Source organism: Hemitrygon akajei, chromosome 9 (assembly GCF_048418815.1).
Source record: "Hemitrygon akajei chromosome 9, sHemAka1.3, whole genome shotgun sequence".
NCBI lineage: Eukaryota > Metazoa > Chordata > Chondrichthyes > Myliobatiformes > Dasyatidae > Hemitrygon > Hemitrygon akajei.
This window is the reverse complement of record NC_133132.1, coordinates 67,935,256-67,960,827: the sequence shown is the minus strand read 5'-3', so window position 1 is coordinate 67,960,827 and position 25,572 is coordinate 67,935,256. Positions and strand designations below refer to the sequence as shown.

Below are 25,572 nucleotides of genomic sequence, written 5' to 3'. Positions count from 1 at the left end.
AATGGATTAAGGAATTCACAGATAACCAGACAAAAGATTTTAAAACATTCCTGTTGATGTTCCACATGGTAATCTTAATCTCTTCTTCATAACTAACAATAGCACCTGCTACTTGGTACAATAGCTGTTCCTCTTGAGACCAGTCAAACATCAGTAGAATATTCAGAATTAACAAGGCCATCTTTGCCTTTGCATAAGAGAGACACTGAAATAGGAATCTCGGTCAATTTGCTCTTTCATTATCTACCAGCTCAGTGCAGTTCAAATTTATGATTATTCTGGTCCGTAGCATTGTAGATCAGTAAACCCTTGCTACAGCGAGCCTACACAAGGCTCAAGGGCTGCATTTTCCCGAGTAGATGAAAGGACCGATTTCTACAGGGATCTTCTCACCCCAGTTCAGGTATTTATTATTAAATGGACTTAGTACAGAGTCGCACAGCAATGAAAGACAGCATTCACTCAGTGCCCAAAAGACCTTGCATATAACATGGTCCAACTGTCCCACAAAGTAATAAGCACATACCGGTAATCTAATCTGACGTTTTCAGTGCATGATGAAACTAAAGGGTACCATGGTTTTTTTGGAAGTCAATCAGCTTAACACCATGACAATGTCTTCCCTGGATGATTCGTAAACTGTCCAGATCACAATACATGATTCAGAATGAAGTAGTTGGTCAAATTTATTTACGTATTTATTTTTATTTATTGAGAGTGTGGAATAGGCACTTCTAGCCCTTGAACCACGCTGTACAACAATCCCGATTTAATCCTAGCCTAATAATGGGACGATTTACAGTGACTAATTAACCTACCAACCAGTACTTCTCTGGACTGTGGGAAGAAACTGGAGCATGCAATCATGGGGAGAATGTACAAATGGTGGGATTTGAACCCAGGTCATCGATACTGTAAAACATTGTGCTAACCGCTATGCTACCATGCCATGATGTCAAAAAGATGTTAGCTATACTTCTTTCGTACCTCATCATTACTTCCAAGGTCAAATTCAACTCACCAACCACTGTATACCACACCACAGGCAGTAAGATAGTCAGATGGACAGCACATATCTTGGGCCGCCATATCTGTGGAGACCATCAATTACCCATCTACACTAATTCTGTAACCCACTATGCCTTGGTTATACAAGTGCCGTCCACGTGTTTCTTAAATGTGGGACTAACTGCCTCTTCTACTTTATCATGCAATGCATTCCAGATTGCAACTACAGGTGAGAAAAACTTTCAGAATCCCCTAAACCTCTGCCCTCTGGTGTTACACATCTCATTCACTGCCCACCCTATTTATGGCCATCATAATTCTATACTCCTCTATCAAGTTCCTCCTTATTCATCCACTCCATAGAAAATAAATCTAGTCTTTCATAACTGAAATATTCCACCCCAGGCAACATTGGTGATTCTCTGGCTGGCAAGGCTCAAAGGGCCGGAAGGGCCTATTCCGTGATGTATCTCAATAAATCAATTATCCAGTGAAAACATGTCCATCAGTGCGGCAACCAGAAATACTTCCAGTGCTCCATCCACACCCTCACCACTGTTTTATAAAGTTGTATCAGAACATCCCTGCTCTGGATACTCTTATCCTTAAATAACGAAAGCAAGTATTCGCGTGCCCTCATCAGCTGATTTACCTGTGCTACCACCTTCAAGAATTAGTGACTTGTACACTCAGGGTTTCTTTGTTCCTTAAATATTCCCCAAGGACCCATCACTATGGTATGTCCTAGCCTTATTACCAAGCCTACCTTACCAAATACATTACTTCACACCTAACAGGATTAAATTCTGTCTTGTCGGCCACTGGCCTTCCCAATGCTACCCCATAGCGCAAGATCATCCTCATCCCACCAATTTTCAAGTCATCAGCAAGCTTTCCCAGCACATCTCCTATACTCACATTTAAGTGGTTAATGTACATAATTAACAACATAGGTCCAACACCAATCATTGTGGTACACCACTTGACAGTGACCCGCTTTGGCAGGCTGAAATCAGTCTGGCCCAATAAAAGGAAGAAAGTGGCAGCCATTGTTGGAGCTGGCCAGTATTAGAGTGGCTCAACAGGTTTGGGCAAGAACAGGTAGGGGTTCTAAATAAGAAAGTTTCTAGTAAGCTTCCCACCCTCTGTTAGCACCTAGCTAATACGCAGAGAATGGATCCAGAGGTAATGGTATGTTCCTTGTGTGAGGTGCAGAAAATTTGAGGAGACCCCAGCCTCCGTGATAACTACATTGGCATTATGCTCATTGAGCTGCAGCTCCTTAGTGTTAAGGAACTGGAGCAGCAGCTGGATGACCTTTGGCTCATACAGAATAAGTGAAGGGGTGATAGATAGGAGCTTCAGGTAGTCACTCTTAAGTTGCAGAAGGTAGGTATGTGAATGACTGCCAGGAGAAAGGGAATAGGCAGTCAATGCAGAGTACCCCTGTGGCCATCCCCCTCAATTATAAGCAATACCACTTTGAATAAATGCTTCCTCAATTTCCTCACTGGATCTTACAGACCCCAGTCAGTATGGATTGGTAACATCTCCCGAATTACCATCAGCACAGGTGCATGACAAGGTTGTGTGCTTAGCCCTCTACTCACTTTATATTTATGACTGAGGATAAGTACAGCACTAATGCCATATTTAAGTTTGCTGACAACACCACTGTTTCTGGCCAAATCAAAGATGATGATGAATTGGCATATAGGAGAGGATTTGAAAATATGGTTGAATAGTGCTACAACAAAAACCTCTCACGTAATGTTAGCAAACCAAAGAGCTGATTTAATGACCAGAGGAGGAGGAAATCAGAGGTTCAAGAGCCAGTCCTCACTGGAGGTTCAGAGGTGGAGAAGGTCACTAACTTTAAAATCATTGGTGTTATCATTTCAGAGGATCTGTCCTGGGACCAGCATATAAATGTCATTACAAAGAAAGCATGGCATAGCCTCTACCTTTTTAGAAGTTTGCACAGATTCAGCACGTCATCTGAAACTTGTAGATGCACAGGAGTATTCCGAAAGGTATCCATGGGTAGGACGAGTGATAAGCTTCTGCACAGGGAGTTCAGGGAAGTTAAATGTCAAGTTAAGGGCAGGACCACAAGGGCTGTGATCTCAGGGTTACTGCCCATGCCATGTGCTAGTGAGGCCAGAGCTAGGATTATACAGTTTAACATGCGGCTAAGGAGTTGGTGTAGGGCATAAGATTTTTGGATCATTGGGTTCTCTTCTAGGGAAGATGAGACTTGTGCATAAGGGACAATTTGTACGTGAACTGATAGGAGACTAATACTCCGGTGGAAATTTGCTAATGCTGCTGAGTCACAGGGGGATGGGAACCAGAGTGCCAGCTAGTGAAGAGACTGTGGAGACAGATGTTGGTAAGACCTCAGACAAAGTCAGGAATCAAAAGGTTGAGCACAGTGTGACTAATGTCCTGAGCTGCATATATTTCAATGCACGTATCATAGGAAAGGCAGATGAGCTCAGAGCATGGATCAACATCTGGAATTATGACATTAGTGAGATGGTTACAGGAGGGGCAGGACAGGCAGCTCAATATTCTGGAGTTCCACTGTTTTAGATGTGACAAGAGCAGGAGAGATTACAAAAGAGGTGGTGTTACTAGGTAGGGAAAATGGCATGGCTGTAGTCAGTCAGGACAGTCTGGAGAACTCGTCAAGTGAGGTGTTATGGGTGAAACTAATAAATAAGAAAGGTATGACCACATTAATGAGGCTATTTTACAAACCATCTAACAGTTCTAGGCATTTTTGGAACAAATTTGCAGAGAGATCACAGACTGTTAACTTTCCACATATTGACTGGGAATTCCATACTGTACAAGTACTGATGGCATAGAGTTTGTCAAAAGTATTCAGGAAGGTTTCCTTCATCAGTACATAAAAGTCACAACGAGAGAGGATGTGATCCTGGATCTGCTATTGGAAATTAAGACAGGGCAGGTGACAGAAGTCTGTGTAGGGGAACACACTGTGGTCACGCGATACAAAATAAATATGCAAAAAGATCCATCTGGTCCGCAGGCTGAGATTCTAAATTGGAGCAAGGCCAATTTTGATGGCATCAGAAATGATCTGGCATGTGAATTGGGACAGGCTGTTTTCTGGCATAAGTGCACTTGGTAAATGGGAGACTTTCAAAAGTAAAATTTTAAGACTATAAAGCATATATGTGCCTGTCAGAGTAAAAGGTAAAGATAACAAGCTTAGGGAATCTTGCTTTTCGAGAGATATTGAAGCCCTGGTTAAGAGAAAGGAGGTGCTTTGTAAGTATAGGCAGGTGGGAACAAATGAGGCACTTATGGAGTACAAGAAATGCAAGAGAACACTAAAAGAAAGGAATCAGGAGGGCTAAAGGAAGGCATAAATTTGCTCTAGCAGACAAGGTGAAGGAGAATCCTAAAGAGTTCTACAGATATGTTAAGAGCAAAAGAATTTCAAAAGACAAAATTGGTCCTCTGGAAGGCCAGAATGGTAATCCATGTGTGGAGCCAAAACAGATGGAGGGAAATCTTACAGATGCAAAAAAAAATTTACTCAGGAGATGGACAGAGGTGATAGAAGTAAGGCAAAGTGGCATCAACTTAACGGACCCTGTACAGATTACAGAGGAGGTGATGTTTGCTATCCTGAGGCAAATCAGGGTGGATAAATCTCCAGGGCCTGACAAGGTGCTCCATTGGACCCTATGAAAGGCAAGTACAGAAATTGCCAGGGACCAGCAGAAATATTTAAATCATACTCAGCGACAGAATAGAGGATAGCCACTGTTGTTTCGCTATTTAAAAAAGGCTCTAAACATAAATCAGGAGATTATAGTCCACTGAGTCTGACATCACTTGGTGGGAAAGTTATCAGAAGGTATTCTAAGGGACCAGATATATTAGTATTTGGATAGACATGGACTGAGTGAGGATAGTCAGCTTGGCTTTGTGCGTGGTAGGTTATGTCTAACCAATCTTATAGAGGTTTTCGAGGAAGTTACCAGGAAAGTGGATGAAGACAAGGCAGTGGATGTTGTCCTCATGGACTCCAGCAAGGCATTTAACAAGGTCCCACATGGGAGGATGGTCAAAAAAGGTTCAGTTGTTTGGCTTTCAAGATGAGGTGATAAATTGGATTAGACATTGGCTTTGTGGGAGAAGCCACGAAGTGGTATTATATGGTTGCCTCTCTGACTGGAAGCCTGTGACTCGTGGCGTGCTGCAGGGATTGGTGCTGGGTCCTATGCTGTTTGTCATCTATATTCATAATCTGGATGACAATGTGGTTAACTAGATCAACAAATTTGCAGATGACACCAAGATTGGGCGCATCATGGACAACAACGAAGGCTAGCATGGCTTGCAAAGGAATCTCCATCAGCTGGAAAAATGGGCTGAAAAATGAAAGATGGAACTTAATGCAGAGGTTTGCAGAGTAGCAAGGTTTACTACTTCTGTAGGATCAACCAGGGTAGGTCTTACACAGTGAATGGTAGGGCACCGAGTTGTGTGATAGAAAGGGATTTGGGAATACAAGTACATAATTCATTCAAAGCAAAATTTAATGCAGACAAGTGCAAGATTTTGCACTTCAGTAGGACCAACCACGGCGCTGTGAATGGTAGGGGACTCAGGAGTGAGAGAATAAAGGTATCTGGGAATACAGGTCCATAATTCTTTGAAAGTGGCATCACAAATGGATAGGGTCATAAAGAAAGCTTTTGGCACACTGGCCTTCATAAATCAATATTTTGAGTACAGTGGATAGGATGTTATGTTGAAGTTGTATAAGGCTTTAACATAGACCTATTTTGGAGTATTGTGTGCAGTTTTGGTTACCTACCTACAGGAAAGATGTAAACAACGTAGAAAGATTTCAGAGAAAATTTACAAGGATGTTGCCAGGTCTGGAGGACCTGTGTTATAAGGAAAGATTGAATAGATTTGGTCTATATTCCTTAGAATGGAGAAGACAGAGAGGAGATTTGGTAGAGGTATACAAAATTATGAAGGGTATAGATATGGTTGATGCAAGCAGACTTTTTCCACTAAGGTTGGGTGGGACTGCAACCAGAGGTCATGAGTTAAAGGTGAAAGGTGAAATGTTTAAGGGGAACATGAGGGGAAACTTCTTCACTCAGAGGGTCACGAGTGTGTGGAATGAGAATGGTAGGGGTTTGGAGGGCTACGGTACCGAACAGGTCTACGGGAGTAGGCAGTTTAAATGGTTTTGGCATAGACCGGATGGGCAGAAGGGCCTGTTTCTGTGCTGTACATATATAGTACGTACTTTGATAATAAATTCACTTTGAGCTTTGCTCCGGTAAGGACAGAGACATAAATTATACTCCTGGAAGAAAATGTGAGATGAGTAGGTTATAGCAGGTTTGAAGATGATACAAAGATTGGTGGCTTTATGGACAGTATAGAATATTGGCAAAGAATACCATGGGATATAGATCAGTTACAGATATGGTCAGAGAAATGGCAGATGGAGTTACTTTGGTTCAGTTAAATGTGAGGTGATGCACTTTGGAAGATCAAATGCAAAGGGACAAAACACTGTTAATGGCAAGACCCTGAAAAGTTTGGATGTAAGAGGAACTTTAAGATCCAAGTCCAAAGCTTTCTGAAAGTGACTGCACAGGTTGAAGAGTGTTCAAGGTGGAGTATGCCATGCTTGTCTTTATTAGTTAAGGCACTGAATTCAAGAGGCTGGGAAATTATGCTGTAGATTTATAAAACCCTAGTTAGGCTGCATCTGGGGTATTGCATTCAATTTTGGTTGTCCAATTATAGGAAAGATGGGGTGGAAGAGATTTACCAGGTTGCTACCTGGATTAGAGGGTATGTGCTATGGAGAAAGGTTGGAACAACGTGGGTTGTTTTCTCTGGAGCAACAGAGGTTGAGGGGAGACCTGAATTAAGACATGTATAAGTAGACAGCTGGTATAATTTTCCAGGGTCAAAATGTCTAATACCATAGGGCTTACGTTTAAGGCGAAGGGCCTAAATTCAAAGGAGATGTGCAGGGCAAGTGTTTTTTTTAAACCGAATTGGGTGCCTGGAAAGCACTGCCAAGGCTGATAGAGGAGGTGAGTATGATAGAGACACTTAAGAGGCTCATAGATAGCTACATGAATGCGGAGAGAATGGAGTGAGATGGATACTGCGTAGGCAGAAGGGATTAAATTAGTTGGGAGTTTAATTACTAGTTCAATTAGTCCAACAAAATTTTGTTGGCCAAATGTGTTGTACTATTCTATGCTCTAGTTAAATTTTCACCAGACTTCTGCTGATGAAGTATGTAGCCCAGTCAGGAAAACGTAGTCTGGGACTCAGACAGGAGCCAAGGAAGTATTTTTGGTGGTACTAAATCCAGTTAGGAGCTCAATAAGTGTTAGTAGAAAACAGCTGGGGAGAGGCAGACGCCTGTGAAAGCAGCAGTGTAGCCTGCTTTTAGTGATCATTCCTAAAGCAGGTCACAGGGAAGGAAGGAAAAGTCAACTGTTAACTTTCTGAGCACAGAAAAGACTAAAGGTGACATTAAAGGGTTAAATACACAACCCACTGCAAAGAAAATAAACTCTTTGCCAAAACAATCTACTTGATTATCTCCAACAATCATTTCTCACAAAGCCCGTTAATGACAGAACTGATCCTTTCCATATCTATACACAATGCATGGATCAGCAGATTAACAAGGAACTTCAGTCATGAATTCCCCTTCTGGGGCCTCTCTTACAAATTAAAAGTCTGGCTTTTCCACCTACTGCTTGGCAGGATTGCACGAACATTACACATTTACTTCACAAGTTTTTACTTAATTGCATTATTCAGCAGAATCTCAGCAAGAATTAACTTGAACCAAGACTCACTTGGCAGCTACTTCAGCCATTTAATTACATATGGGTCCTGACAAATGCAGCTGCTTATCTAATTTATTACACATGTAACAGAAATCCCATAAGAATCACTACTGATCTCGCTTCTAGGTAAGTGGAAGAAAAGTGATACTGAGACACCAAAAATCAATAGAAGAACTTGCATTCAGTTACTTCGGCCTTCTTTGTGGCCCAGTTCCAGAAAAATGTGGAACAACTCAAGTGCACTAGATGTCGTCCTGGATCTGATGTCCGAGTTCCGAGGTCAAATTACCTTTAGCACTGTCATCAATTACCTTCCTTCACCGCAAGTGGGGCAGTTTGCTTAATATTTAATTGCATTAGTGGCTCAGTTTATATGTGCATCAGATCTGGGCTGATGTAGTGAGTAAAATTCATGTCACGCAACTGAGAGAAAATTAACAAAAGAGGCCAAATGGCACCTGTGATACTACCATCAAATCTGGGCTCACTGTTGACCAGCAAGACACAGAATGCAGCTCTAAAAAGAAAAATACTCAAGGTCATTCCAGATAAAACTGCAATTTCATCTCCCATGAACTGGCTACACACCTGGCTAAAGCTCAAGAATGATTACTGTGACTAACATCCAGTTATCATGTGGTGAAAAAATTCTGTTCAAAATGAAGATTCACCCGGGTAGTCAATTGTTGAAATTCTTGACCTAAGAAGACTTGAAAAGTCTTCATTGTTGAGTGTATTGAAGACAGATATATAGGTTTAAAGAACTTATGACAATCAGGGAAGTGGCATGATTCTTCTGAAATGATGGGGCAGGAGTCAGGAACAAATAGATGAGTTCAATTTTTCTTTTTTATGTTCTCACTCCGTTGCAAATCTCCAAATGAGAAACAAATTTGACGAATTAATTTCCCTTTGGTAGAATGCAGCTCTTTAAAAAAACCTTCAAGATAATGAAGCACAAAGTAATGCCATTTCACCATTCAACAGACTAGCTATGCTTCTTCTGTTCAAAGCTGTTAAAGTTATGACATGACATCTAAGACAAGTGAAATGTTCAGGAGGTCATGAAACATCTCTGGAAAGAGAAACATCTCAGGTCCTTGAAATCAAAACTTGGAGAATGAGAAAACATGTTACAAGTTGCAGAGAAGAGGATGGCCGGAAAGAAGAAAGGGAATATCTGAAAAGGTGGAGGCTACAAGGACAGGACAGCAGTGTATCAGGTAGTAATGCTGCTTCCCAGTTATAATGAGCCAAATTTAATCCTGACTTCAAACGGGGTTATTCTGAGAGTTAACAGATGACATGAACCCTAGAGATATCTTGGATGTTGACAAGCTCGTGCCAGCTGACATGAACTGCACTGGTCTATGCAGAGGTGTAAACAGAAGGAAATGAAGCAGGGCAGCAGTAGGAAGAAAATAATGCTAGAACTGTAAGTCACAAGGGAGCTGGAAATCTGGAACAGAATGCTGGAAATGGTTAGTAGGTGAGGCAGCATCTGTGGGGATGAAAACCTTGCGATAACATTGCATGAGAAATGCCCTCTACTGAACCTGGAAAAGACTATTTGTAGCTAATGAAATAATTGTTGAGATCCGAAGACTGTAATGTGCCCTGATATAAAGAGAGATGCTGTTCCTTGAGTTCACTGTAAGTTTCATTTTGGCATCAAAGGGTATGGCGAGAAGGTGTATGGGGTTGAGTGGGATCCAGGATCAGCCATGATGAAATTGTGGCACAGACTCAGTGGGCTGAATGGTCTAATTCTGTTCCCATGTCTTACGATATTGTAATATTAACTGCACTCACTCTTCCTCTGCACCCTTCAACATCTGGCACACTGCTAGTGTCTTCTACAGTGAAGACTGATATAAAATACTCATAAGTTCATCTGCCACCTACTTGCTCCCAGTTATTATTTCTCCGCCATCTACTTGTCCCGGTTATTATTTCTCCGGCCGCATGTTCTAATGATCCTATATCCTCTCTCTCATTTATTTTTACATACTTGAGAAAGCTTTTATCATCCTGTTGTGCACAGTGTTGCAGCAGCTACGCAGTCCAATGGAAGGTGCAGGTGCTTGTCTTGGATGTTTTCAAGACTCTGTTGGACATGGGTAACAAAGAGCACTGCGAGTCAGACTCACTGGTTCATTGGGGAGAATGATGGCTTTGGTTGTTACGAAGACAAGGCCCTCATGCCTCGTGGTTGGCTGTTGCAGCCGCCAGGGGAGGGGACACTGGAGCTGTCTATGTGCTGCTTGATTCCGCACTGGGTTGGGGTGGCTCCTCCTGGCTCGGCCCTCCAGTTTTCGTTGACTGAAAGACAAGCTGGACTGTGTTTGTCTGCAGCTGCACTTGCAGGAGATGAGGAACTGCTGTGGGCTTGAAGAAATGTAGATCCAAAACGATATCCATGCACCGTCAATCTACAGAACATGTCACTCAGGGACTTAGGTTGTTTTTTTTTTTGTAACTATGTTTTTCTGCGACCAGAATTATATGTGGCAAATGCTCAGCATGTGACAGCTGGTACTGTGTTTTGAACTTTGACCCCAGAGTAATGCTTTTTCATTTGTCAGTATTCCTGTGTCTGGTTGAATGACAATTAAACTCAAACTTGGAAAGGGTGAGTAGTTTCAAGTTCCTGGGTGTCAACATCTTTGAAGATCTATCCTGGGCCCAACGTAATGCAATTACAAAGAAGGCATGACAGCAGCTATATTTCATTAGGAGTCTGAGAAGACATGGCCTGTCTCCAAAGACTTATGTAGATTTCTACTGATGCGTTGTGAACAGCATTCTAACTTGTTGCATTATATTCTGGTATGGAGGGGCCTCTACACACGATTGGAAAAAGCAACAAACTCAGCCACCTCCATCATAGGCACGAGACTCCCCAGCAGAGGACACCTTCAAAAGGCGATGCCTCAAAAAGGCAGCAGTCATTTGGGATCCCCATCACCCAGGACATACCTTCTCATTGCCACCTAGAAACAGATTCTTCCCAATTATAATCAGATTTCTGAATGGACAATGCACCCATGTACACTGTCAGTATTTTTATTTCTTTTGCTCTTTTAAAATAAAATATTTAAAATTAATAAACATTGCAATGTCCTGCTGCCACAAAACAACATATTTCACGACATACAGCAGTGATACTAAATCAGATTCTGAGGAAATCAAAGACAGAGTTGCATAGGGAAGTAAAGAGGCCTAGCTTTTGAATCTGGTTGATTAGTACCAAAGGAATGATGGTGTTGAACTCAAGCTTATGGTCATTGCTTCAGGACTGAACTACGATCCACAGCTGTCACACAATGTGTTAGGGATTTTCCACAAAATGTACATTAAATGCAGAACAGCAAATTGGAGGGGCATGTAATTGCTTTTTCACCTCATGACCTTTATATGGTGGGAACAGAGAGTTAAAAGAAGAGGTGTTGATTCTCGTTATTCTTGCATTTCTACCAATCTAGTGTACTCCATTTGCTATTCATGATGTGCTCTCCTCTATGCTGGTTTAAAAAAAACAAATACAGATTAATGATGGTTTTGCCAAATAACTTTGCTCAGTCATGTCACTTTAATTCTTCATCTTACTTGCTCCCTCATGTATTATTCTAACAAATTAAACAAACGTTTGAAGAACAGCATCTCAACTTCATTTATTTCACATTCTAGCTTTTCACTTAATCAATGAACTCCTACAATTTCAGTTTGAATCTGATGCAAGATCATCAACATGCTATGTTATCTCCTGAATGCTGCCTGACCTGCTGCACACTGCATTTCACAGATCTGTTCCTCTCCCACCACCATCTCCTATTTATGTTTCTTCCTGAGGTGACACAATTAACAGGACATCATCTCTCACTGGGTTATTTATGTAATCACTACTGGTTATAACCAGTATAGAAAAGAAGAAATTATGAAGGTCCTGTTTGAGATACTTGTATCATTGTTAGCCAGGGATGAAGTGCCAGAAGACCGGAGTGTCACGAATATTGTGTCTTAATTTAAGAAGAGCGACAAAGAAAAACTTGCAAACACTAGACCAGAAAGTCTAAAGTGAGGTAGGTAAATTACTGGAGAGGATTGAGGAATAAAATACAAACAAGCACATTTTAAAGACAGGTGTTGATTAGGATTAGTTAACAGCTTTATATATGGGAGTTCAATTTTTATGAACCTGGGATTTGTTTTTAGATAAGGTGACCAAGCAAGTTGATGAAAGAAGGGCAATAGATGTAGTTTGTATTGACTTCAGTAAGGTCTTTGATAGACTGCTTTGGAAGGTGAGACTGCATAGAGTTCAGGGAAATCAGGCTAGATGATACACATTTAGTTTGATTGTAGAAAGTAGAGGGTGACAATGGAAGGATGTTTCTCAGATTTGAGGCCTGTGACTAGTGGTGTCCCTCAGGGGTTTGTGCTGGACCCATTGTTGTTTGTCAACCATCAACGATTTGGATAATAATGTACAGAGCATGGTTAACAAGCTTGCAGACGACAATACTGCACTGTGAAGAAGGTTATCAAATCTTACAAGGGGATCTTGATCAACTGAGTAAGTGGGCCAAGGAATGGCTAATAAAATTTAATTTGGGTAAAAGTTATTGGGTTAGGAAAGTCAGATTGAGGTAGGGCTTTCAGAATGAACAGCAAGCCTGTAGGAAGTGTTGTAGTACAGAGAAATCTTCGAGTACAAGTACATGGTTCACTGAAAATGGAGTCACAGGTAAAGGCAGTTTTTGGCATGCCACCCTTTACAAGTCAGAGCTTTGACTAAAAATCGGGAGCCTGTGGTGCATTTGTACAGGTTGCTGGTGAGGTCACAAGTGGGATTATTGTGCTCAGTTTTGGTTACCTACTAGAGGAATGTTGTTACTAAACCGACGAGAATACAGAAAAAATTTACAAGGATATTGCCAGTACTCAAGGTACTGAGTTATAGAGGGAGGTTGGACAGGCAAGGACTGTATTCCTTACAACATCAGAGACTGAGAGGTGATCATTTGAGGTGTATAAAAATCATGAGGGGCATTGATAGAGTGAATGCAATCAACATTTTCCCTGGGGTTGGGGAATCAAGAACTAGAAGAGCTAGGTTTAAAGGCAAGAGAGGAAGACTTAAGTAGGAATTTGAAGAACTTTCTTTGGCATAAAAAATGATACCCATGTGGAATAAGCTGTCGAAGGAAGTGGATAAGGCTGATACTATAAAAGCTTTTAAGAGCAGTCACAGACAGGTACATGAATTAGAAGGTTATGGGCCAAACATTTACAAACTGGACTAGCTTGGACAAGACACTACGTCTGGCATTGACCAGATAAGCCAAAGAGCTTGTTTTCATGCAGTTTAGCTCCATGACTCTCAGCTGATAGAAGGCCTTAAGGCACAAGAGCAAAACTGGGCCATTCAGACCATTAAGTCTGCCCTGCTATTTCATTATGGCTGATTTATTATCACTCTCAACTCCATTCTTCTGCCGTCTCTCCAAAACCCTTTGACATCCTGACTAATCAAGAATCTATCAACCACCATTTTAAACTCCATGACTTGATCTCCACAGCTGTCTGTAAGCAATGAATTCGACAGATTCACCACCCTCTGGCTAAAAAAATTCCTCATCTCTGTTCTAAATGATGTCCCTCTTTTCTGAGGTAAAGCCAGTACATCTTTTCTTAGACAAGAAGCCCAAAAATGCTCACAATACTTCAAATGTGATCTGATCAAAGCTTTTTCAAGACTCACCACCACTAAGATACAAGAGACTAATGCAAGTATTTGACCCATGCCCCTTCCTCTCACAGATGCTGCTAGACAGAGTTCTTCCAGCAGACTGTTGGTTATCACCACCATTAAGTTTTGGTCTCTATTCTATGTAATCATTCACTTTGTTCTCTCCATCCCTTTGCCTTCTCTGTAGCATTAAATGCACTTGTTTGATAACTATGTCTCATTCTGAATTCAGGCCATTGACCAGAAATATTAACTTTCTCTCTCTAAAAATGCTGCTGAATATATCAATATTATAGTTTCTGATATAAAATGGTTGTTTTTAAAAATGGCAATGGAGTCACCTACACCTGAGAGAGTTTCCTTGTAGTTTCCAAAACCTTAAGTTTGGTTTCAACGTGGCCTGCCATAAGTTAAAGAAGGCAACTGGTTTTACACAAACACATAAGAAAAGGAGTTGAGTAAAACACCACTCACCTGCCCAAAATTTCCAGAAGCTCTGCAATTCCATTATGGTGTTCTGTTTCATAAATAAACCTAAATAAAAACATTAAAAACTACAGAATGAGTAATCAGCACAGAAAAAGGTTAATCAATTCACATATCTCAGCTGGTTTTGAAAACTATATCTGATGAATCCCAGACTATTTTGTTTATTAATGCTAAAACCCCACAGAAATTTCAGGTTATCTCAGACTACCAAAATTTAAAAATCCTTTACCCAAGGACAGAGGCAATACAGATATGAATGTGGTCAGCCTTGTATCCAGCAACTAAGCAGATATGCATGCAGAAACACCAGGGTTCAATTAGGTAGAAGAGGGCGGAAAGAGTTTAGATTAAATCAAACTTTGAGTTCCAAAAAGATAGAATGAGCAAGAATTCAGCAAGAAGGGCTGGCGTCACTGATGGAAGCTGAATGGGGCAGTTTCACAAGAAAATTACTATTTCTAACAGAAAACATACATTCGAATTTTTGGCAAGGACATGTTGGCACAGAAATACTGAATTTATCTGCAGAAAATCTTGAGATTTGGAAGCTTCACTAATATATACTTGCCAGGACATTAGTATGATCAAGAATAACCCATCACAGATGTAGAATGCCAACCAGAACCTAGTTTAATTCACTGAGTACCCAAAGCATCTCCTTCAGAGCCATCAAGGACAAAAAGCCAATACAACCAGTAAACAAAAGCAACCCATACACATTATGCACTAAGCTGCACTTGTTATTTCTCAACAGGTCTGATGATTTGAGGGGATGTTACCGAATGTACTCAAGACTCAATAACTAAACATTTCAATGTCCAAAGCCAACTAAAGATCATAGCTGCAAACATACCAAAACTCCAATATCCTGGCCTCAAAAAAACTAGCAGGAGATCACAGTTCCAGCATGTGAATTGCTTGGGTGGAATTTGTGAATGAAGTTCAGTTATAGACAGGCTGAAACTTTACTTAATTCCCAGGTGAGGTGGTCATGGTCCATAAAATGGTCACTGAAGGATAAGTGTGAAGTCACTACACATTTGGAGTTCATAAATTTCCCTGCCAATTGCAACTTTACATTGAGACAATAAAAATATAGCACAAAAAAGTCATTCCCCTTGCTAAGTGCTTTCAAAGAGATACCCAACAATCCAAGTCCCCAGTTATTCTGCAATGACCATTTTCTAGTTATTGCTCAAATCGTTCGTGACGAACTCTCAGACAGCATATTCAGAAATTAGAATACAGTAAACTTCTGATCATCTGGCACCTTTGGAACTTTGTGACTGGCAGATCTTAGGACAAATGGATGTTATTCCCATTAATATTCCAATACTATTCTAATTCATTTCTTAAAGATACTTCATGGTAGTCAGATTTTCCAGTGAGCTCCAGTATGTTGAAAGGAATGCAGGAAACAGGGTCTTAGTAACAGGAGCAATAGGGTCCTGGTGTTCAAGGAAACAGGACTCAATGAGTCAAGTGATCCACCATCAGGAGTTTCTAATAAGGAAGAGTGGATCATCATGGTTTTACCCTGTTTCGTTCTGGGGCCAGCTGGACATTTCTTCATTAAATTAAAAAAACCCTACAGAACACTGAAGTATGTTGTAGATATTTTTATTATCCATAGAAACACTTCACCACTTCTCCTGACATCAAAATCACAAATTACCTGTAAAATATATTATTGATTTGTCTCCGGATGTAAGCTCTCAAGCCCAGGAACTTGCCATAGATTCTATGAAGAATTGTCTTCAGGAAATCTCTCTCCCTTGGATCCTCACTATCAAACAATTCCAGTAACTGGAAGGTAGAAAGAAACTCAATGCCTATTATTGATTTGTACACAATGAACAATACAGATACATTTGTCAGTATTTTCAAGTGTAATGTAACTGTCTAAACAACATTGCGCTTCGCTGTTGTTCTAATGATAACTTGATTTATTATCCTTTAAAATTTTTAGGTAACTGATGTCAACTGAAAAGAATCAAGCCCTAAATTTGAAGAACATTTTGAAATTATTTTGGTCTGTGTTGAAGTTAGTTTCACTCCATGTACAAAATGTTTCCGTTCATAGTTAATAAGCAATGTCTGTCCCCTGATTTCAGGTCAACTGAATTGGAAATCCTCGTCCCCCCCGCCCACCGCCCCTCCAAATGGAAGCACTGCATTTTGTTTTCTAATCGATTTGGGATGACTAGCTCTTCCAGTAACCTTTTTTCCCACCAATATTAATGTTCTTCATCCTGACAATTCTGACAAAAGATCAACCAAGTGCATTAACTGTTTCCAAATTTACCCTTATTCCCTTCCTATTTATTTTTTCCCTTGTCAATTTTTCCTTCTTTGCTACTCAATTCTAAGCACTCCCCCCCCCCCCCCCCCCCCCAGTTCTCAATTTTACATCTCCAATAAATGCACTACATTTTCGGGACCACTGGATTTGATGGGTACCCCATTCGCAGTTTTTTGCTAAGTTCATATTATAACTAGTTACTAGATAGCCTAATGAGTGAGGAACTGCAAATTAGGTTGTACAGTGCCTACAAAAAGAATTCACCCCCCCCCCCCCAACAGAAGTTTTCATGTTTTATTGTATTGAATCACAGTAGATTTAATTTGGCTTTTTTGACACTGATCCGTTTGAACAGGAGTTTGAAGAGATATGGCACGTCAACACATACAAACAAGAACTTCTACAGTTGCACTGTGGAGAGCATTCTGACAGGCTGCATCACTGTCTGGTATGGGGGGGGGGGGGCGCGACTGCACAGGACTGAAAGCATGTCCTTTCCTCACTGTTACCATCAGGTAGGAGATACAGAAGCCTGAAGGCACACACTCAGCGATTCAGGAACAGCTTCTTCCCCTCTGCCATTCCATTACTAAATGGGCACTGAAGCTTTGGATTCTACCTCACTTTTCTGTTTTTGCACATTTTAAAACAATCTATTCAATATATATAACTGATTTACTTATTTGTTATGTTTTATTTTTATTATTTTTTTCTCTCTCGCTGCTAGATTATGTATTGCATTGAACCGTTGCTGCTAAGTTAACAAATTTCACATCACATGCCAGTGATAATAATCCTGATTCTGAAAAAGATTCTTTGTCAAAATGAAAACAAATTTCTACAAATTAGTCTAAATGTATTACAATTATTAAACGCAAAATAACTGATCACATAATTATTCACCCCATTCAAGTCAGTACTTAGTAGATGCACCCTCGACAGCAATTACAGCCTTGAGTCTGGGTGGATAGGTCTCTATTGCACATCAGACACTGCAACTGTTACCCCTATTCTTCTTTACAAAACTGCTCAAGCTGTCAGTTTGCATGGGGATCATGAATGAACAGCCCTTTTCAATTCTCAATTGGACTGAGGTCTGGACTGACTAATGTCCACTCCAGGACATTAATTTAACTTTGTTGTTTAGCTTTATGCTTGGGGTTACGTTTTGCTGGAAAACATATCTTCTCCCAAGTCAGTTTTCTTGCAGACTGCATCAGGTTCTCCACAAGGATTTCCCTATATTTTGCTGCATTCATTCTATCTTCCATCTTCACAAGCCTTCCAGGGCCTGCTGCAGTGAAGCATCCCCAAGAGCATGATGCAGCCACCAATATGCTACACGGGAGGGATGGTGTGTTTTTGATGACGTAGTGTTTGGCTTATGCCAAACACAGCGTTTAGTCTTGATGGTCAAAGAACTCAATTTTGCTTTCATCACACCACAGAACCTTCTTCCAGCTGACATCAGAGTCTCCCATGTCTTCTGGCAAACTCTAAGATTTCATGTTTTTTTCCCCCAATAGTGGCTTTCTCTTTGCTATGCTCCCATAAAGCTGCAACTGGTGAAGCACCTGGGTAACAGTTGCTGTATGCGCAGTCTCTCCCATCTCAGCTACTGAAACTTGTAACTTCTTCAGAGTTGTCGCAGGTCTCTTGGTGGCCTCCCTCCTAGTCCCCTTCTTGTGCGGTCCCTCAATTTTTGTGGACAGCCTGCTTGAGGTAGATTTTCAGCTGTGCCATATTCTTTCCATTTCTTGATGATTGACTAACTGTACTCCAAGGAATATTCAGTGACTTGGAAATTTTCTTGTATCCATCTCCTGACTTGTGCTTTTCAACAACCTTTTTGCGGAGTTGCTTGGAGTGTTCTTTTGTCTTCATGGTGTAGTTTTTGCCAGGATACTGACTCACCAGCAATTGGACCTTCCAGATACAAGTGTATTTTTACTACAATCAATTGAAACACATTGACTCTCCATTTGGAGGTGTGGCTTCTAAAACCATTTGGCCGCACCAGAGATGATTTGGGCTATCACATTAAAGGTGGTGAATACTGATTCAATTATTTGGTGTTTTACATGTGTAATTAATTTAGCTCACTTTGTAGTAATCTGTTTTCACTTTAACACGAGTCTTTTCTGTTCATCAGTGTGATTCACTGTTGTAGAACAATAAACATGAAAACTTCCGGGGGGGAGGGGAGGAGGGAATATTTTTTATAGGCACTCTAGCTCCAAAACAACCAGTAGTTGGTCCCAACTGTCAGCGTGCCATTTGCAAAAGGAGGCATAGAACGTGGCATTACCACCCAACTATAAAACGCTACCACCAAGCTAAATTTTGTTCCTTTGTTCCAGGTAGTGGACATACTCACCGACAGGACAAATTTCTGGTCAACATACTTCTTGGCTATATTTGGTTGGAAGTCAGCACACTCAAGGAATCGCAGGAAAAATTCATAGACAAGCTGGAAAGATGAGCAACAATTGACACAAATTGGGCTTTCCATTGTTTAAATGCATAAATATGAATGAAAAGCAGAGGTAGCTAACTTAACTTTTGAGCCTGCTCTGGAATTTAATAAGATTATAGCTGCTATTCAATATATTGTCTTCAACTTAAAAATAGTCAAAGAGTCTGCTTTCACAGCACTTTAAAGAAAGTGATACAAAGACTCAACACCACTTGACAAAAAAATCTTCCAGCTTGAATGGACAACCTCTTATTTTCTCAGTGACCTGTGGTCCTACTCCAGTCCATAAGAGGCAATACCTTTTCCAGATCCACCTTATTAAGACTCTGCAGGATCTTGCATCTTTCAATAACCCCAATTCTCTTCAGCAAGTACAAGCCCAGTACACCAAACTTTATCATAAGCTTGATAGACCTTTGAATATTCTCCTAAAGAAACTAATACTGTACATATGACCCAGATATGGCCTCATTAATGCCCTATACAACTTCATAGGTGGAAGGGAATATTGCGATGAAGAAATTGTGATAGATATAGATTGAATGATTGGATGAAAATCTAGTGAATAGAGTTGAATGTGGGTAAAAGGAATCATAAGGCAATTACATAAACAAGATTGACCACAAAAGAATGTATTTCAGATTGATCTAAGATTTTAGTGCATGTATCACAAGTTAGACAGGTCTAAAAGTGGCTAATGCAAAGTAGTTGGAGTTTAAGTACAGGGAGGTTTTGTTACAGTTGTACAGGGAGGTTTTGTTACTGTTGTATAAGGGGATGGTGAGTTCACATCTGGAATGCTGTGCAGAGCTTTTGCCCCATGTCTTAAAAATAGATACTGTAGCATTAGGGGCAGAATAAATTTGATTTGCCAAGCTAATTCCTAGGATAAAAAGGTTATCCTATCAAGAGGAGTTGGGCAGTTTGGTTCTGTATTCCTTGATATTTAGAAGAATGAGGGGAGACCTTGTTCAAATTAGTGGAGGAGTCAAGAACAAGGCAGCAAAATAAATAAAAGACCAGTGACTTAAAACTAAGGTATGTAGAAATTTATTTTTTCGGAGGGCAGTCATCTCAAGGAATGTGGAGAACACTATTTAAGGTGGAGATAGGTACGTACTTGGAAAATTGTTGAATGGAGGGTGCAGGGAACTAACAGAAGTTGAGTCAATATTGATCAGCCGTGATCATATGGAATGGTGGGTAGACTTGAGTACCTGGCTTCCTACATCTCGTGAAACATTGGCTCCCTAATTCTGCATTCCTCCAAACTAACAAAGGACAGGTCCTTCAGCCGACAATGTTTTGCCAGTATTTTAACCCTCTCCAAGATGAATTTAATCCCTCTCTCCCTCCCTCATTTTTCTTTCATTCACGTACTTATCCAAGAGTCTCTTAAATGGCCTTAAAGTATCTGCCTTTACCAATGCTGACAGCATGTTCCATGCGCCCACCACTGTGTGTAAAAAAAAACCAAATCTACCTTTGACATGCCCCCTGTACATTCTTTCAATCACCTTAAAAATATGCCCTCTCATATTAACTGATGTTGCCCTGGGAAAATGTTACTGGCTGTCCACCCTTACTATGCCTCCATCTTATACACCTCTATCAAGTTGCCCCTCATGCTTCTTCACTCCAGAGAGAAAAGCCTTAGCTTGCTCGACCTTTCATTATATATACTCTGATTTAGGCAGCCTTTTGATAAATTTCCTCTACACCCTCTCTAAAATTTCCAAAATCTTAACACTAAGCTTTCCTCATTATTTGTTGTATTTGCATACTAATCTTCTGCAAATCATGCACCAGGGCATCAAGACGTCTCTCACCATTGTGATATTTTTATTTTACATCAAAGAGGAAAGGAGAAAGGGTGAAGCTAGCTCTTACTTCACCCTTTTCCCTCATTTCTTTATACTGGCAATCTTCTAGCTATTTTTCAGTACAAATGAAGGGACTTATCTCTTTTTATGTCATTTTTAGTTGCCTTCTCAGAAACAAGAGAAAATCTGCAGATGCTGGAAATCCAAGCAACACACAAAATGCTGGAGGAACTCAGCTGGCCAGGCAGCATCAATGGAAAAGAGTACATTAATATTTCGGGCCGAGACCCTTTAGTTGCCTTCTGTTGGTTTTTAAGTTACCCAATCCTCAAACTTCCAATTAAATTTTGTTATGTTATATGCCCACTCTTTTGCGTCTTTGCATCCCTTGTCAGCCACAGTTGCCTCATCCTCTCTTTAGGATACTTTTTTTTGATATATCTATCCTGCAACTTCTGAATTGCTCCCAGAAACTCTAGCCAGTGTTGTTCTGTCATCACCTCTGCTACTGTTCCCATCTAATCAATTTTGGCCACCTCCTCTCAAATATCTCTGTAGTTCCTTTAATTGAAGAGCTGGTGGCCCAGCCAGTTCAGCGGGTACCGGGATCAAAGTCCATGCGGGAAGGAGGCACGAGGGTTGGTGATCCCTCCCCAACCAACGACCCAACAAGTACACCAAAGTCTGACATTTGAGGCCTGGAGTTCAGGATCCCAGTGAGTCTTGGGGTTGATACCGAAGATTGAAAACCAAAGATCAATTGGAAGTCCAGAAGTCAAGGCAGAAACTCTGGGCCTGCAAGCTTACTAGGGAGGTCAGGGGCCCAGTTGGAGGACTGTGTATGTCTGAGTGGGTGGGAGGGATGGAGGAAAGAGACTTGTTTTGCTGTTTTTCAGCTGAACATTGTGGGCATGCTATATTGGCGCCAGAATGTGTGGCAGTTCTTGTGGGCTGTCCCCAGCATATCCTTAGGTTGTGTTGGTAGTTAATGCAAACAATGCATTGCAGTGTATGTGATGAATAAATGAACCTGAAAGACACCTCCCCCATGTGGGCAGAATATACAAAAGCCTGATACCACATACCATTGGGCCCAAGGACAGCTTCTATCCATTGACCATTGAACAGGTCCCATGTTCAATATCTCACAATCTACCTCATTATTTCCTTACACCATATTACCTGCCTGACTCACACCTTGTCTACAACGGTAGCATGCTATCCCTTCCCTGGTGTGATGAAAAGATCTGTATGGATAACAAGCAAAACAACTTTTCACTGTACCTTAGTACAGATGATAATAAATCTATTTACCAGACAAGAGATAAAAGGTTCCTTTGTACCGTAAATTTCTAAGATTAGGTTTTTGTACATAGTAGGACACAACAGTCAAGGTAAGACTACTTTCTTCAGACCAGAGTTTGTGAACACAAGTGCTCCTTTCTAACAAGATCAATGCTGAACATTGATGTGAAAAGGATAATAAAACCAAACAAGGAAGCTATCAGTGTAAATGCTGGCATCCTACAACTGAGGCAAGCTTTACTGTTGATTTCTGGACTCCAGGCAACCATATCCTCTCACACTCTTCCCCACCCCATTGTACTCCACAATCAGAAATGACAAATGCACCTAACCTCCACTAATTTCCTCAGAGGTGCAACTTACCTGTAGATGTGGCCAGGCAGCCTCAAGTGTGGGCTCATCTTCCTCAGGATCAAATTCTGCCCCGGTGGGGTTAGATGAAGGTGGCAATGTCCTGAATAGGTTTATTGAAAACTGAGAACATAAATATCTTATTGTTAAAGATGTAATTACATCAGCTACAAAGTAATCAATGCCATAAGTGGATAATACAGGCAGCGAACAATTCACATGCAAAAACGCCAACATTTACCAAACTAAAAAAATTGCAATCCTTTATCTGTAATTTAAAACAATGCAAAGCTGATTAGTTTTAATTTCCTTCAGTATTTGATAAACTGTACAAAAACATGTTACAATTTATTACAACATATCTCAGAACATAACAATGCAATAAGACCCAGGACAATTTTTAGTCAACCATTTGTTTCTCAATTGAGCAAGAAATCACGGAGAGAAGCTACAGAGAAGTGAGAGTACAGGAGGCAGTGACAAGTTCAAACAATTCTGACACAATCTGGGCAGAGGTACAAACTTTCCAGATAGCAAGGGAAAATTGTAAGGAAGTAGAATAATTTCTATAGGACAGGATTCTGGAAGAGCTAGCTAATAAGAACACAGAACAGTACAGCATTTTACAAGTCTTCATGATGTTGTGCCAATCTATCACTTCCCTCCCACACAGCAATCTTCTTCTTTCATCCATGTGCATATCTAGGAGTCTCTTAAATATACCTAATGTGTTCCACGCACCCACCCACTGTTTCAGAAACCTACAGTACTCTGCAAAAGTCTTAGGCACTCTAGATTTTTTTAAATATCATTTTTGTTTTAGATGTTTATTTTTTGTTTTCTGCATTAGCCTGTCAGTAGAGAAGTGCAAATTTTAGATTTCCAAACATACATTTTCCAAAACATTAAATATTAAGAGAAAATTTTGTATTCATTAAAGAGTGTAACATATTAAGTAATAGATAACTTTTCAAATAAAAACTTGGTTAATTTGTAGGTGTACAGACCAGTGCATGATTAAACAAAGATAACAAACAGGTGCGAATGATCAATGACAATGAATTGAATGAACTAAACTGATTAACTGAAACAGAAATGGGTGTAGAAGAAATCAGACTTGAAGGATAACCAAACTAAAAGATGAGGGTTGTTGCAGATGTGACAGTCTAACCTTCAAATAATCAATTCTTACACCATGGCAAGAGTGAGCATAACAAGACACAAGGTGGTCATCCTGCATCAGCTAGGTTTCTCCCAAGCAGAAATTTTGTGGCAGATCGAAGTTTCAAGGTGTTTCAGGGTGTTCTGAAGAAGCACAAAGGTTGAGGACAGGACATACAGTGGTCAGCAATGCAAACTGTACGCAGACTTCCAAATCAGAAGTCCAGCACTGCTATCAACACTGAATTCACAGAAATAAAGTATACCCCTCTACAGTCCAGAGAAGTCTTGTCAGAAGTGATCTTCATGGAAGAGTTGCAGCCAAAAAGCCATTCCTCTAAAGTGCAACAAAGTCAAGAGACTCACCTACTCACAAAAACACAAGGACTGGGTGCTGAATAATGGCAGCAAGTGCTCTGGACTGACTGCTGAGTCAAAATTTGAAATTTTTGGTTCAAACAGGAGACTGTTTTTAGAAAAACTGGAGAGCACGAAATGGATAATTGCCTGCAGTCAACAATGATGCATGGTGGAGGTTTCCCGCTGTTCAGAGCTGCATTTCTACAAGTGGAGTTTGTGATCTGGTCAGAATTAATGGAATCCTCAATGTTGAGAAATAAAAGCATCTATCACACAATACTGGAGAGGCATCGAATTGGACACAACTTAATTTTGCAGCAGGACAATGACCCCAATCACACAGGCACAGTCATAAAGAACAATCTTCAGCAAAAAGAACAAGGAGTTCTGCATCAGATGGTTTGGCCTCCACAGACCTCTGATTGACATCATTGAGGCTGTCTGGGATTACATGGAGAGACAGAATGACACAGCCAAAGCCTGCAGAAGAACTGTGGCAAGTTCACCAAGATTTGTGCAACAACCTACAAGCCGATTTTCCTATAAAACTGCACGACAGTGTACCCAAGAGAATTGATGCAGTTTTAAAGGCATACCAAATATTGATTTCATTTAGTCTTACTACTCTTTTAGTTTACTGCTCTTTATAGCAATTTTTTTCATATTTAGAAATCTTCATTTCATTAGTTTTGAGAGTATCTTTACAGAATTTTTTCTTTTTTAATACTTCATTTTCAAAATTTTCAAGAAAAAAACAATGAAATCAACAAGAACATACCAGCTCAGACATGTGTAAAAATGAAATGAGCAAAAAAAAAAGGAACATAACATTAGAGGGACGCCTATTGTACAAAGTGCTCAAAAATACTAAACATTAAATCGCAAATGAGGGCCGTTTGAAATCAGCTGGGGGAAAGTTGTTTGTCCGCCCCCGGCCTTGATCAGGTAGGCAAGAAATGGATCCCAGATAGCCGAAAAATTTTTAATTGAATTAGTTCTCAGGAACCTAAGTTTCTCCATCTGTATGACTGAGATCATATCAGCCATCCATCTCTGAAAGGAAGGGGGAGAGGGTGATTTCCATTCCCTCAAGACAAGTCTTTTGGCAACAATCATCACCAGCATCAAAGACTGTTGTATGGCTGTAGAGAAACAAATAGTAGATTGCGAGCAGCCAAAGATGGCAAGACCAGCTTCCAAGGGGAAGGGCCTCTTATAGGCCTTTTTGTACCAGTCGAATATTTTGGACCAACATCCAGTCAGTAATGGGCAAAATCAAAAGGCGTGTGACAACGTGGCCTCCGTCCCTTCGCATCTATCACACATTGGCGAGACAGACGGGTAAATCTTGTGCAATCTAAGTTTAGAGTAGTGGGGACAGTGAACAACTTTAAACTGCATCAGTTGGTGTCTGCTGTTAACAGAGCAAGCCTGTATCATAGACAAACTCTTGTCCCAGGCAGCTTCAGATAATTCAATGCCCAATTTCTCTCTCCAGCCATCTCTAATCTTCATAGTAGACGCGACAGTGCAATTATCAAACAAATGTACAAACTCAGAAATGAGATGCTTGGAATCAGGAGGGTTCTTTAAAATATCAAAAAAAAAGCTTCCCTGGAAGGATTTCAGAATTACAAATCTTCGATTGAATGTAATGT

At 40.5% G+C, this 25,572-nt stretch overlaps 1 protein-coding gene across 5 annotated transcripts in view; it reads right to left on the bottom strand.

The window, feature by feature from the left end:
• The window catches only part of ppp2r5d (protein phosphatase 2, regulatory subunit B', delta), a 232,454-nt gene that overhangs the window by 31,595 nt on the left and 175,287 nt on the right, over positions 1-25,572 (bottom strand). For all 5 annotated transcript variants that reach the window (XR_012100241.1, XM_073056220.1, XM_073056221.1 and 2 more), the window contains 4 exons: positions 22,406-22,516; positions 18,816-18,908; positions 15,812-15,942; positions 14,122-14,181 (listed from right to left, as the gene is read on the bottom strand). Coding sequence is in view for 4 of the 5 variants with exons in the window: in XM_073056220.1 (XP_072912321.1) it covers positions 14,122-14,181; positions 15,812-15,942; positions 18,816-18,908; positions 22,406-22,516 (395 nt within the window). In the remaining variant the exon portion in view is untranslated. The remainder of the gene's footprint in view (positions 1-14,121; positions 14,182-15,811; positions 15,943-18,815; positions 18,909-22,405; positions 22,517-25,572) is intronic.